The 15,125-nt window shown below is 49.8% G+C and overlaps 1 protein-coding gene across 4 annotated transcripts in view; it reads left to right on the top strand.

The window, feature by feature from the left end:
- STUM (stum, mechanosensory transduction mediator homolog) overlaps positions 1–14,580 on the top strand; it is a 43,575-nt gene extending 28,995 nt beyond the window's left edge. The window contains exons 2-4 of one of the 4 annotated variants that reach the window (XM_065679758.1): positions 2,122–2,301; positions 10,623–11,372; positions 14,240–14,580. In XM_065679758.1, coding sequence (XP_065535830.1) covers positions 2,122–2,301; positions 10,623–10,663 — 221 coding nt within the window. In that variant the 3' untranslated portion in view covers positions 10,664–11,372; positions 14,240–14,580. Of the gene's footprint in view, positions 1–2,121; positions 2,302–4,207; positions 4,407–10,442; positions 11,373–14,239 lie in introns of those variants that run through there. The other 3 variants (XM_065679759.1, XM_065679756.1, XM_065679755.1) reach the window with 3 other exon arrangements.
- The last annotated feature ends 545 nt before the right edge of the window (positions 14,581–15,125 follow it).

Below are 15,125 nucleotides of genomic sequence, written 5' to 3'. Positions count from 1 at the left end.
GCTCACTAATGAAGTAAAAACCTTAAAAGCTTCGCTGGAAGGATTTGAAGCTGTAGCTTAAGAATTATTGCTCATTTATGGCCTTTTTTTTGGTCATAACATCTTGGAAGAGTTAAAAGTAAGGCAAGAGGGAAAGGTTTTCATTCTCGTTTCAGAACGAGACATGCATTTCCATTTGGCAAGATTCTGTATCCTGATGGAAAAATGTAAACACGCAGTCTCTGATCTTGCCTCAATCCATATTTAATCTCAGAGAGTGCTGTGGTGTAACTTTGCATACAACAGTATCACAAGCATGGGGGAATGTTCCAGGCTTCCTTCTGCTTTGGAGAAACTATAAGGGAAAAAATACATGAAGTGGGGCAAAGATCGCACATAAAGCCAGATGGAGGACACAACAGACATGGAAATCCATGGGAGAAGAGGCTGCCCCTCTCCCTGCCACACAGCTGCCTCCCAGCACTCCAGCAGCGCTCCCCCATTCCCCTCTGCCCTGGTGCTGCTCCAGGTAGCAAAGAGAGCAGGAGGGAGCATAAGAGCATATGGAGCCAGTGGCAGGAAGGTGAATGGGGTTTCAGGAGCTGGTGGAGTGTCGGGAAGATGCTGGAGTCGAAGCCTGCAGGGGATGACGAGATTAAAACCAGGCTGTAGCCAGCCTTCACCAGCATTTCAGCATCTTAATTGCCCGGTACCCTTGTGACCTATTGAAGGCGATAAAGCGGTGGAAGAGATTACCTCCTCCACCACCCTGGCAGTGCAGGATGAAGTGGCATTTTGCTCCTAACCAGACAGATCCTTCTGCTCTCTCTGGCTGGTGAGGTCTTCTAGAAAGGTGTAAACCAAGTGTCGCCTCCCCATCTTCAGTTAAACCAAGGGACTCCCTCCTTCCTCTGAGTTTAACAAGGCACTTGGGGGGACTGAAGATCACATGCAGTCACATCTTACAGGGCATTTGCAGGCTTTCCTCCTGTGATAGGAAAAGGAGTAATGCTTGTAGAAACCACTGGACATTATGCTGCAGGATTTTTAATTCAAGACATTCATTAAAGAAAGCATTTCACAGAACCAGGTTATCCAATACAATCCACGTTGCACCTTTGTACCTGCCTAGCAATACTGTATTTGTATAAAAACCCCCAAAGACAGTTCATAGTGTTAAGAGGTGTTGAAATGCATACATGCATTGTGACTGAACCTCCTGGCCAGCAACTCTCACGTTGTAGGGGTCAGAAACAGTTTATTCTGCTCTTTGCCTATGTGTTTCTGAAGGTTGGTTGTGGGACAGGCAAAGCTTCCCCAAGCTGTGGGTTTCAGCTTGCCATGGGCTCAGGACATCACCTGCAAATAGATGATCAGTGTATTTGGTGCATTTAGGAAGAATCTTTGCAAAGGCTGCTGTGGCGCGGCTCCTTCCCCTACTTTAACTTCCGTACATCAACAAGATCCTTTCATCCGAATTGTCATAGGAAGTCTGAAGGGTGATTGTATGTTGGTTTCAAGCAGAGCCACAGGCTGCAACACCAAACCGCTCGGCTTTATGGCTCCAGCATTGGTTTAGCTACTCCTGCTTTGTTTAAACTCGCTCTCAGGTAACTTGTGACTGGGGAAGGTGTGCAGAGGTACAGTGCCACATTAGCATCGCTTTTACTTCATGTGCTCCTTCCAGAGCAGCATCTGGGGACAGTAACAGACTGACAGACCTGCACAGCTTTCTAGAGCCAGTCCTGCTCTTAACTCTGGTGCAATTTTCCATTGTAGAGCTTCTGTGTAGGAAATATTCACCCCAAGAGAGACCCACCAGGCAAAGAAAAAGGCAGACTGGTACTTCCACAAACACATCAGTCCCTTGTAACCTGCCTGCAGTGCATCAGTGGTTACTGTGGGGTGGGGAGCAAGGAGCCGAAACCCAAAGAGCTCATTTTCTGTCCTGGTTCGTATTGGTGTAATTCAATGGGAGAAAGTAGTGTGTTCAAGTGAGATGTGGCTGTGCCTCTGTCCTCCTGTGTTCCTGGCACTGCGGTGGGAGCACAAGGAGTGGGATGCTATAAGTGGGTCTAAGGGAAGGAATCTGGCATGAAGCCATGGCTTTCACTGGGTGTTTTGTTGCTGCTCTCTCCCTAGGAACGTTTGTATCCGCTTTCACCGTGCTGTGCGGAGCCCGGACTGACCTCCCCGACAGGCACATGTGTTGTGTGTTCTGGCTGAACATTGCTGCTGCTCTGATTCAGATCCTGACAGCGATTGTGATGGTTGGCTGGATTATGAGTATATTTTGGGGGATGGACATGGTCATTCTTGCAAGTAAGTACAGCGCACTCACCCCCCTGACATCTATCCACACTGGGGTTGCTAATGCCTCTGCAAGCCATTGGAATGTAGGGATGAAGAGCCACAGGATGGGCTCTGCAAGCCCATCAGAAACACAGCAGGCTGGGAAGTGGTCAGGATGAGCCCCGTGGCACATCTGGAAGAGCCTCATGGGTTAGGATCTTCCTTTCCCCTTTATGAAATGAAAAGTGCAGGAAGGGATGAGCCCCCCCCCAGCACTGTGACTGCTGCTGTCCTGCCCTGGTCACTTCTGTGTGTGTGTTTGAACGAGAAAGTCCTTTCTCCCTGGTGACTCCAAGTGCATCAGTCTGGTCAGCGAGACCTTCCCTCGGGCTGGTCCTGCTCCCAGGGAGCACACAGGACCATCTGTACCCAGACAAGCCCTGGGGTCTCTCCTGCACTCTCCCCTTCCTCCCCAGAATACACTGACCCAGAGGCTTGATGTTTGATGCCAAGATCTTAGGCTGAGGAGGAGTGTTTAGCTACTCCCAGAAGGGTTTCCCCTACACTCCTTAAGGAGCATCCAAAACACCAATTTAGGGGAAGAAAAGAGGAATCCTTTTATAAGCATACATAATTTAGGTCACCCAGTTAGTATACATTACCAATCTAGAATACAGGATCTGTAGCTTTATCTGATAAAGACTTCTATGGGTGTAAAAGTTGTATCATACCTATATCGTATCACAGAGAATCAAGGTGACAGCCTCCAAAGCCAGAAGCAGCCCACAACTCAGGGTATGATTGCACCCCAGTCCCTTTCCGAAGGCTGGCAGAGGCTGGTGGGCATTGCCCCAAACCAAACAAGCCTGAGATCCTTCAGGCTGGCAGGGCAGGCAGTTCCCAAAAGGAAACACTTCTCCCGGAGAACATCTTACCAAGCAGCTTTTGCTTTTTGGTTGGAAGGGGCTCTACTTTGTCATCATGAAATGGAAAAACCCACTCACCAAACCCCTAATTGCTGAGCCAGCTTCAATTTACAGGCTGAGTTAAGGGCAATCCCCATAAGGAGCAAGCAATGGTTGCTTAAAACCTGAACATAAGCGAGGCAAAAGGCTTTCCTCAGCTCAAAGGCACCACTGCCCTTTGTTTTTCCCTGCAAACCACCTGCCGAGTCTCCTCTCAGGTGTACCCACAGAGCAGGGGCAGCCCAAGCTGTTTCTGAGGGTAGATTGTGAATCAGTGTACATCTGTGATGTGTCTTTTAAGAACCTGCCCAATCTGTGTGTAACCCCATAATTACATGTTCATAATCATATGCTCTCCTGCTGTTCCTCTGCTGGACAGCCTCCGTGTGCAGTTTGCTGTTTGGCAGGACCCAGGTATGCAGTTGTGGGGAGAGGCAGGAAAGCATCTGTCTGGAGAAGAGGCTATAGCTAAAACCATGACTTGCTTCCCTCCATGGTCCTCCTGTTCATGTGTGTCCTCCAGGTAGAGTGGCTGGAGGTCAGGAGGGTCGTACTGGAGGTTTTCCAGTTTGGTTTCTGGGGAAAACCATGCACCTTGGAAGTATTGCCCCAAAGCTGTGCCCCACACCTTGCTGGACCCCACCAGTCTGGGAGGCACAGGGTGGGTGAGCAGCGTGTGATGCGGATGCTTAGGCAGGAGGTCCCTAACCATAGAACCATAGAATGGTTTAGGTTGAAAAGGACCTTAAGATCATCCAGTTCCAAGCCCCTGCCATGGGCAGGGATGCCTCACCCTAGACCAGGTTGATCCAAGCCTCATCAAACCTGGGCTTGAACACTGCCAGGGATGGAGCACTCACAGCTTCCTCGGGCAACCCATTCCAGTGCCTCACAGTAAAGAACTTCTTATACCTAACCTGAACTTCCCCTGTTTAAACTTAAACCCATTGCCCTTTGTCTTATCACCACAGTCCCTGACGAAGAGTCTCTCTCCAGTTACCACGACAGTATTTCATCCCATCCCCTCTGGTGGCAGCCGAGAAGGTTAAGAGGAGTCAGCATGTCTTATGTTAACCAGCTATACATAATCCGACAAGTTGCAGCCCTCGGCAGTTTCTTGCTGTCTCATTAAATAGCTGGGTTTTAAGTTTACTTACCATGCAGAGAAAATAGCGGCTAAATAAAGCAGCTCGTGGTTGGTGGAGAATAAAAGGAAAAAACTCGTTTTTCAATCAAAGAACAGACGTGATCAGTTTCTCCCAGCTGGATCAAACAACCCTGTCAGACCCCACATGGGTTGGGTTTTCGTGTTTCATTTTCGTGTTAAAAACCCCCAAAACAGTAATAACTCTCAAATGCAACAAATAAGACGTTCCCTTTGAAAACACTGCCAGGAAACAGTTTGCTTTGGTTGGGTTTTGTGTGTGTGCAAACTATTTGATGCGCTAGACGGAAACTGTACACCTTCTTGCAATTCAATTGCAACTTGCGTCTGCGTGCAGGGGGGAAATAGTTAAATATGAAATTACTGCCCACCTCCGGTCTTCCTCACCTTGAAATGGCCAACTCCAGGCATCCCTGAGAGGGTACCATACGATTCTGATGGGCTAGAGAAGGGCACAGGGTGGTTGTTTAAGCTGATGGAGGCTATTAGTGAGGAGAAGGGTGGGAAGCAGCTGGAGCTTGGGGGCCTGCTCCAGCTTTCCCTGAGGGGATGAATCAGGATGGATCCCCAAGTCCCTGGATCAGAACCTGCCTGCCTGTTAGCTGGTAGAGAGTTGGGTGGGAGTTAGGGAGGCTTGATGATGTCTTTCATCTTCTAATGCTAATTCTCAGCTATGAAAGGGAGAGCTTACTCCGAGGGAGAGGTTTGGGGGTAATATAATTCTGTGTTTAATGAGGAGAAAACAAGAAGAATTATAGGCCAATCTGGTATACTTCAGTTCCTGTAAGAGATAATCAAACTGCATCCATCAAGTGATTGAATGCTTAAAGAAGATCAAAAGAAACTAAGTAAGGCCGCGATTGTCCAGAACAAGCTGTCAGACTGTCTTGATCCTCTTCTGTGGCAGAGGGATCCATCCTGCATGGTGGTGGTCACCCATCCTTCCCGACCTTCAGGCACTGACATGTTCTCACACAGCACTCCTACCCACAAACCAGAGAGGTGGCCTGGCTGAAAATGCACTTGAGAACTGCTCTAAATGCATTCTCCAGAACTGAAATGGTACAAGGAAATGCGTGTTGAAAGGTCCCTCCTGAATCCAGCTCTGTTCAGTATTTTCATTCATGGCTCAGTGATGGACTGAAGGCGCTTACCAGCCAGCTACAAGCCTATGTATGGATGTGTGAGGGCGGTGTATGGATTCAAGCAAATCGAAGAAATGGACCGACAAATGAATGCTATTCAGTTGAGACAAGCTCAGGACACTGAGGAAGGATTATAATCAAATGCATAAGTGCACATTAGGGAGCAACTTGTATTTCAGTTTTCACAAGCTGCACGAGAGTGAATTGCTGTGGAGGGCGCAAACACAACGAAGCAGGTAGGAGCAGAGCCTGTAGGATGTTAACTGGTCCCCTCACCTGTATTAGCACACATAAAGGTGTGTCGAGGCTCATGGCCAGCTTTGGAGACTGTACTTCACATGGACAACTTGGAGAGAGTCCAGAGGACTGGGAGACAGTGAGCAATGAAGAGGTTCAGCAGGGTAGTAAATGTGAGAGGGCTGCAGTTCAGCCTAAGACAGACTTAAATAATAGCAGGGAAGATGCGTGTGGGCTTAGGAGATGTTTTCCCTCTGGTAAGGTCAAAATGCTGAAGAGGTGACACGGCAGGATCTGTTCTCTGTCACTGGAAGACCCCAGCAGCAGGTAGACCCACATCTGTCACAAGCAATGTGGGACATGGCTTCCCAACTGACCTCACAGAGTCCCATCCAGCCCTTATCTCCTGTAAGGTGCCCTTTAGCAGAAGGAAGAGTAATTGAATGCAGTTTTGCTGCCACACTTTACTTCCTTTTGGCAGCACAGTGGCATGGGTCATTTTCTCTACTAATTTAAATGGATTGCCAGCTGGCCCCATTAAATGCCACAGACATCTTTAAGCAGCCGTATGGCTTTGGGAGCTGTCCTTTCCTTTACTCACTGCCTGAAGGCAAAGGCAGATACTGAACTCCTTTGAACAAAATAATCTGGACTCTCCCCTTGCTGCCCCTTCGCTATGGCTGCACGGAGCTGAGGTGAAACAGAGCTAATTGGCTTGCCAAGACAAACTGGCAAATGAGCCTCCTAAGGCTTTCCGGGCAAGGTTCCCTCTGCTAATGGCACACCTTGTCCCCAGCCCACACAGCACACGTCTTCATTAGCTGCACTGTGCAGAACGAAGGCAGAGGAACGGCCTTTCCAGGAACTCCCCTACTGCACAGTGCTTGTTATAAAAGGGTTTGTGCTGTTTCTTGACAGAAATAGCACGGAAATCAATGCAGTAATGTCACACTGGGGTGGCACAGGGGACAGAAGGCAGGGACTGTTTGTCCAGGAGTTGTTTTGCCTCTAATGAATGCAGCCAAAGAGTCAAGTGTGGGCTTGTGAATGAGCCAAGGTGCCATCGCTTGTGGTACCACAGGATGGGGACTCCTGCTGCAGCCCCTGCTCCTACAGTGGGCAGCTGGCTCTCAGGGACTGATTGCCAGCCAGTAGCAATAGATTGCCTGCAATCTTGCTGTCCACTTGTCACTCCTTTGCTAATTACGGCACTCAGACCTTGCCAGAAGCAGCAGCAGATGATTGCATGGTTACAGTACGCTTGGGCTACAGAGGGCTTCGGGGAGCATCACTGAGCCTCTCTTCTCTGCAGGGCATCTGCTAGGGCAGGTAATGCAGCTGCCCTGGGAAGGAGAGGGAGCAGAAAGCACTTGAGAGACACTGAAGAGAACAACATCCTAACCCAGCTGGTAACCCTTCATGAGGTGAAGGGGATGCTGGGGACAAATTGCCCACTTAGACCCATTACTTTTTCTCTTTTTTTTGATCTGAATATTGCTGTTCCCCAAACCATGCCTGAGGGAAGCACCTACCAAATGCTGCGGTAGGGTAAGTTCTTACAGTATCACTGGGATATGGAATACCACCAGGGCCTGCAGCACTTAGCCAGGCTGAGGCACGCTGTGGTTGTAAGTTACCGGTGGGCACAAGCAAGTGGTGAGCTGAAAAGCAGATGAGGGTTCCTCCATCCTCCTTAAACACGAGCCCCAAATGAATCGATCCGCTTCAATTACAAGGATTTTAGTGTTTAGCCATGGTGTGAGTGTCTGATGTAGAGCAGCTGTTCTCTGTTTGCTCTGCAGCCCTGATTTATTCGTTCTTTTCTGGTTCTCCATGTGTTTCGGATATACTGTCTACAGTTACATTTCTCCCTCTCTCTTTCTTTCATGTTCCTTTGCCTCCTTTCGTTCACCATCAAAGTTTCACAAGGTAAGTTTGTTTCTGCTCTTCCTTCTACTTTCCTGCCCTGTGGCAGCTCCCCATGGACAGCAGCGAGCATCAGCCAGGACAAGCTCTTTGGGATTCATTTTGGTCAGTGCTGCCCATTCCCAGCCCAAGTCCAGTTGTGCCTCTATATGTGTGTGTGTCGCCTGTCTCTGTGTCTGTCCTGTGGCCACACAGCCCCAGGGACCTGTTCTTCACCCAGCACTGAAATGCCCCTTGGGCTGCCCCAATAGCACCGTTGGAGCAGGGCAGGGACCTGTTTCAGCCTTGAGAGCATCCCAAGGCCACCCTTTGCATGAACCCAGTCCCTGTGGACAGCCTGTGCACAGGGCGGTTTCTGCTCGCCTGAATCTGACTTGCAGTGGTTTACAGAAGTGCAATTTCAGGCAAACTTGATTAAATCAGCAATTTTGAGCACAGATCCTCAGGCCAGCTTAATCTTGGTCCCAGAGCTGTCTGCTTTACAGAACTGCACCTTAGCTGTAATGCAGGTGTACTAAGGTGAAGCTGCTTTGTACAGAATAGCTATCCTTATGCAAGAAATGCAATAACTGTTTCCATATATAAACTAATAAGTCTGAACTATTTCAGTAAGTTATATTAAATAAGCTATATAACTATTTTAAGAAGTTTAGCATAGGACAGGTCATCTTGGTTACCTTTTGGCTTACTTTGGTCATGTAAGAGATACACAGGCCCAGCCACTGCAACTGGCTTCCAACCAGCTTCAAAACCGATGGCAGAACTGAAAGGATTTCTATTATATCTTAATAAAAGCCATGTCTATGCAAGCAAGTTAATGTAAGCATAACCCAGCTTGGTTTCTTTAGCTAAGGATTTCTGGCATGGCCCAGCTCTGGTCCATGTGGTTTCTTTACTGTGCTCCCTAAACAAATTAAACCTGTGCTGTAGACAAGTGCATATTCCAGGTTTCCAACCAGCTAGTCTTGCTTTCAGAGCGGACTCACACTTAGGTCATAAAAGTATAAGAAACCCTCATTTTTCCCCCTAAAAAAAGCTGTTTGAAAGATGTGAGAATCTTCCTATTCAGCTGCCCATGATGGACAGCGAGGCAGCGCAGGGTGATGCGTGCTGAGAAGTGTCATTAATCTCCTCCTCCATTCCTTGTGCTCGTTTAGCAGCAGGAGATCCAGGCTGCCCAGGCTGGCTGAACGCATGGACTTTTCCGCAGTACAAAGTTCATTTGCCAGGGCCAGTTCTTAGCTCAGCAAAAATCCCTTAAGGACAGAGGTTGTGGTACCTGCTGCTGTTTTGTGTTCAGCTTTAAGGCACTTACAAAAGCCTGACGTAAGGGTTGGAAAGAAGGATTAGAAAGCATTGATGGAAAGGTGCTTGAAGAGACGTGAAAGCTCAGACTCAGTTGAAAGGCAGGGTATAAAACTGACAGCTGCCTATGTTGTTTAAATAAAGAAAACCCCCAAGTTTCTAAAGCTTTCTAGATGAAAGATCTGTGCTGCAGTGAAGATGAGGACGGTTTGTTTCCTCCTTTAAAAAGGAGGTGTTGTGCACTGAGACTACCGTAGTGACAATCCCAGCCTCTGTTGAAGAGAAAGCAGGTGAAGCTTCAGGTGCAGTCATTGCAACCGCCTAGGAAAGTGTTGAAAAACCCCATATTCTTCTCCTTATCCTGTGTCTGCACAAGAGCTGCGGGTGCTCTCCTATTGCCCTTCCTGGCCCTATCCCCCACAGGGGAAAGGAGCCCCTCTATGGGGACATCCCTATGAGATTTGCAAACTCCCCTCAACCACTGTATATGGGCTAACACATGAAGTGTGGCCCCAGGACCCAGGGCTCTGCTGCCTTGGTTGGAAGATGCATTAAACCTCATGGATGTGGGAAGAGGAGGGGTTGTGAAGGAGGCAGCATCCAGGCAGTTTTCCAGTGCCATTGGCTGAACACCTTAGTTTTCTCCGGTTCCACCCGATGGCTGCTGTGCCCCAGCAAAAGCACCTGTAGTTCCGCTGGGCTGGAGCACAGCAAGTGCGTGACAAGGGAGGAGAGCATCATTAGTGAAAGGGCCCACAGAGGCATGCTGTTTGAACTCTGACACATCAGCCTGTGATTAAAGGCACCCCCCTTCTCCCGCAGGAGATGTTTGCTCACCTCCACAAACTGCAGTGCAGATTGGTTGCTCCTGGAGAGCTCTGCTAGCAAAAGGCAGCACAGGAACAAAAGGGTAGATAGGGGAAACCAGCCTCCTCCTGCCTGGCACTCCTCTGGAAGGACAAGGTTCTGACATAGATCATTAATAGATGTGCACGTTGGATGCACAGCCACCAGGCTGCCAGGTCAGCACTTGGGAACGGCTGTGTCTGGAGCAGTAAATAACGCATCCCCTATGCTGCAGAAAAACACATTCCAGGAAGGCTTTATATTACTGGGCTGAACCGGAATTAGTGGCCACCAGTACCTCCCGTGCCTTTATAGCCTCCTCAAGCAGATGTGCCCATGCCGGAGCTGGTGGCAGGCAGGCACCACAGCAGCAAGGCTGCCTGCCTTCCTGTGCCCAGGAAGGTGGTTGCACCCCATGGCTGCACGGGGCAAGCACTGGCTAAAGCCAGGCAGGGCCGAGCCTGACCAGAGCAGTGCCCCTGTTTTCCCATGCAGTTTGCCACTCCTGGTAAACCAGGCTCACTTGAGGGTCCTCATTAGGAATTAACACTAATCATGTTCCCTTCCCCTCCCTCCTCACAGGCTACAAGGAACAGGGGATCCCACAGCAGCTGTAGTGGCTGGGACAAGTATGGTCAGAGAGACACGGCGAGAGATTTCCTTTGGCAGCTGTGGGCCACGGACCTTTTCATTACCCTTTGTCTTTCTTCTTCCTTTTGTTTTGTTTCCTTCTGTCTGAACCTGGTCCATCTGCCCATCCAGCAGAGCGGAGGTGCAGAGCAGCCGACAGAGACTTGCACTGATCCCATTGAGCAGCAGAGATGGGGCAAGCACGGCGTGGGGTAGGACTGGTCCTGGCCAGCACATGATGGGCGGCTGATGAGGAGGAGAAGGATGGTGCCAGGAGAAGGAAACACCCTTGGCAAAGGGGGTGGAGGTGCTGCTTTCTCTCTCCTCCCAGGAGGAAGTAGCTGAAGATGTTTTGCTTCCTTTTTATGCTCACTGTTAAAGGAAACTGGCTGCAGACATCAAACGCCAAGGAGCTATTAAGAGATAACGTCTACAGTATATAAAAGCAAACCAGTTGTACTTTCCCCTACCCTAAGAGTCCATCCTTGACTGCTTTGTGGTAGCAGAGGGCTCAGCCCAGCCTCCCCTGCTCACTGTGTATATATGATGCTCAATGAAGCTCTGTCCGTGCAGATGTCTTGAGAAACGTGCTTGCTGTAAATCATGCTGTACTGATGAAGGGACTGAGGCCATCCCCTGCTTCCATCCACTGGCACTATGTGATGACCAGACCTCCCATCAGCCCCGAAGGGACTTTGGCTAACATGAGACCTTGCCAATGGCTTCTGTTGTAGAACAGTACTGGGGGAGCCAAGAAAGACTTTTTCTCCCCTCCCTCTGAGAAAGACTTGGTGGCAGTGTCTCCATGCTTTGGAAATGGATCCCATTACAGCCCAGCACGTGTTCCTGGCTGAAGCAGCATCCCTGCTCAGCTTCTCCAGTGTAAGTATCCGGAGCTCGAGTGTCATGACCTGGCGCTAACCAGGTCTCAGCAGCAGTCCTGGTTGGAAGGCCCGTGGGCATCCAGGCAGTGACCGCTCTGATCCTGGCTGGGTGTTTTAGCAGGGCCAGAGATCAGCCAAGGGGGACGTGGCTGCTTTTCCACTCCAGAGAGGTGGCAGAAGAGCTCTGATGCAACAGGGCAAAGCCAGACTGCTGCTCTCGCTTGGGGAGGGTCCTGGCCAAATACTGACAGTGATCCCCTGCCACTGGAGGTGATAGACACATCACTGCAGCTGAGAAACAGCCATGAGCGGTGAATGAGCAGCCTCCAAAGCAAGACCACAGGAATAACTCGGGCTGCATTTCTTTTGCCTCACACCCTCAGCAGCGGGTCATGCTGCTATGTTGACCAGCCAGGAATAGGTATTTAGCAACTACCCTGTACCCAAATGGGGATGCTGAGCGCAGCTTTTTGGGCTGCTCCACTGAACGCAAAGGTCTGTAACGTGGTGCAAGCAGGAGACCTGCTCAGTGCTAATTGTAGAGGAATCTAGATGAAATAATACCTGCTTTTAGGGAGATGAAAGCCACACAACACAGGCAGCAGCGAGGCAGGTTTCACTGGGAGACAAGCACCAGTCAGTGCTTCTTGTTATCCCAGCACTGGAAGTGCTCGGAAGGAAAGCAGCACAGTTACCCTGCCACACATTGCAGCACAGCGTGGCAGGGTTACCTTGCCTTGCCTTGCCTTGCCAAGGAGAGACTTGCAAGACAGCAGCACTTTGAGATCAACTCATAGTAGGTCAGTGTTGGAAAGATGGAACCCGAGAGCCATCCAGCATCTGTGTTGAAGCCAAGGGATGAGCTCCTCAAGATTACCATTGCCACAGCAGTCACCCAAAGGATTTCTGCTCATGATATTCAATACCTCTTTGGCCATTTCTCCCAATAGGACTGGTTAAGAGCTCGCTGCCCAGCGACCTGTGCTGTGGCACTTGCAGTTCTGTGGCTTGCAGGACTGTACAGATGTTACTGAATTGAGCTTCATCATTTACTGTGAGACAGAAAAGCCCTGCTCCTTCATTTCCCACCTGGGAAAATGAGGGGTAAATAGAATCATAACCAGAAGCAAACAGGAGATCAGTAGCTGGAAAACACCTTCCCAAGCTGCTGCTGTGCTGGGTGAGAACTCTTTTTTGAGGTTTGCAAGTAGTTATTAAGCCACCCAAGCAACTTCCCATTGCAGTGAGCACAATGACCAAGAGCATTGGTTACCCCTCGCATCTGCCAAAACAGAATGGCTGCTTCAAGTGCTAACTGCAGGTGCCACCTGAGCATCAAGTCAGTTGTGCTGTGGTCTCAGGACGGATGCGCAGGAGCCTCTGCAGATGTGGCTGGCAGGTTTCCCTATGCCAGCTGGTAGAGGTGTTGAAGAAACCAAGCAAAGCCTCTGGGTGTAGAAGCTCAGAAATGTGAGCAGCCCAGCGTGGCTTAAGAACAACTTGTCCTGCTGCCTGTGAAGATGGATTCACACCTGAAGGATGTGAATTCACATCTTTCACATGTGATGGATTCACATTAGAAGATGGGTTTAAATACCCAGTGGACAAGGAGTGCAGAAAGCCTCAGACTGGGGAGGGTTAAACAAGCTGGGCATTAAACTGCCAGAAATCACATCTCCTGTGGCATCAGGTGTACAGGCATCAGACCCAGCACCTATACAAGAAGTCCCCTAGGAAGAAGAAGGGGTAGGATTAGCTCCTTGTCAGCATCTCCAGGGTTTTGCTGGCTTTTTGGGCCGTGTTTGGTGCTGTCTGTCCCCGTGCTCTAGTGAGGATGGGAGAACTGGATTAGTGGAGGAGGGCTTGTATGGAAATGCTGCCCTATTCAGGAGGGCCACAGGTCTTCAGAGAGCACCACTTCAGTTATGACTGTGTGCTGCCCACATCTATTGCATAAGAGAGTTTGGCACCAGCAGCCCTGCGCAGGAGGGGTGTGGGATTTATCATTTACCTTCAGGGTCTATAAAAATACCTCATTTTTGACCTACCAAATTGGTGAAGCCAAGCAAACAGCCAACATTCAGAGGCTCCAACATCTGTCGAATGAACAGCCAGGATGAAAGGCCTTATTTCTGCCTGTCGGGGAGATTTGCTTGATGGATTTTAATTAGCACCAGATTCCCACTCTCTGCTTTAGGACAGAAGCAGCTTCATAGACTGACCTTGCTACAAGAAGCAGGCACCAAGCTGTGTTTTCCCCAAAGCTGCCCTGCTGCAGCGATGATGCTAATAAAAACCTCTGCTTTCTGCAATAGTCCTGATTAAAACCAGCCCCTGAGCCCAGGGGTGAAGAGCAGCTCACTCTCAAGCAACAGCAAGCCCCTCAGCCTGGTTTCAGGTCTCCCTGTGGCAAGATGTAGGGAGTTGTGCTGCAATGAGCTCAGAGGCTGAGCTGCAGGAGGGATGTCAAGTCTTTCTTAGTGGTCAGAAGGGAGCTCTGCTCATTCCCATCCCTAATATCACACACATCCCAACACATCCCAACTGCAACTGATTTTTCCTCCTCTCATAAGAGACCAGAGCTTTGTGCCAGGGACAGACCAGGTAGAGCCCATCCCCTCAAGGAGCCCATGGTGTGGAAGCTGGCAGCAAGCTGGAGGTACATGCATGGTGCTTACAATGCATGGAGTAGTTTGGGTTGGAAGGGACCTTCAAAGCTCATTCCGTCCAAACCCCCTGCAATGAGCAGGGACATCTCCAGCTGGATCAGGTTGCCTGGTGAGAAGAGCCATGCAGTGAAGACACAGGTAGGAGCGCTAGTGTGGAGCTTTCCCCTCCATCACCAATGCTTGTGTTTCTCTTTAGGGGCAAATTCACCACCCAGCGCTTTCATGCCTCTTTCTGGAGCACCATAGGGAAAGGTCACCTCCTCCAGGACACCCACCAGCACCGGATAACTCGCCTCCCGCTTGCAGGAGCCCTGCCGTAACCTCCCACCAGTGCCACACCACCACTGCAATCCAGCCCCTGTCTCCTTGCTGGCACAGCAAGAGGTCACAGCCAGTGAACGCTTGGTCTGGCTGAAGGCACCCGGCAATCCCAGCCGCATCATCTGCTTTATAAATATAGATGTTTTCAATGCAAGTTTTACAGCTAAAAAGAGTGATAGTGGGTAATGAAGAATAAATGCAGTTGCTTCACCCCCATCTGCTGACAGCACAGTGTTTTCTGCTGCTCTTTCCCAATTGTGAAAACCTCAAAAGAAAAGAAGGGCTTTAATGAAATAGTTCCTTGGTACCTGAACCCAGCCAGGCTGAGCAGCTGATGTGCCAGTCATCGGAAAGCAATTCCAGGTAGGAACCAAGCCAAATGTGTTTTCGAAGTGTGTGGCCAGTTGTAAACCAGTCTCATTCTGGGTCAGCCCAACCATTTCCATGCATTTTTGATTCGCCCGAGTCTGATGGGGTTGCCCAAATGCACACTTATCATGGAAAAGGTGCTAAGGCAGACAGCTCCCAACACCCCAGCCCTTTGCCTGCCTGACCACACTTGCTGCAGAGGGTCAGCATCACTCTCAGAGGTGCCTGGCAACCAGAGCCAGGAAGGTCAATGGGGCTGAGTGCCATTTAGTAGGGCATTGGACACAGGAGGTGCCTCCCCGTGTGCCACATCCCGTGCTTCCTGAAACAAGGAGCTGCCCATGGCAGGGGGTTGCAACTGGATGATCTTAAGGCCCTTTCCAACCCAAACC

Source organism: Lathamus discolor, chromosome 5 (assembly GCF_037157495.1).
Source record: "Lathamus discolor isolate bLatDis1 chromosome 5, bLatDis1.hap1, whole genome shotgun sequence".
In the NCBI taxonomy this organism is placed as follows: domain Eukaryota; kingdom Metazoa; phylum Chordata; class Aves; order Psittaciformes; family Psittacidae; genus Lathamus; species Lathamus discolor.
The sequence above is the reverse complement of the archived record's forward strand: the minus strand, read 5'-3'. Positions and strand labels throughout refer to the sequence as shown.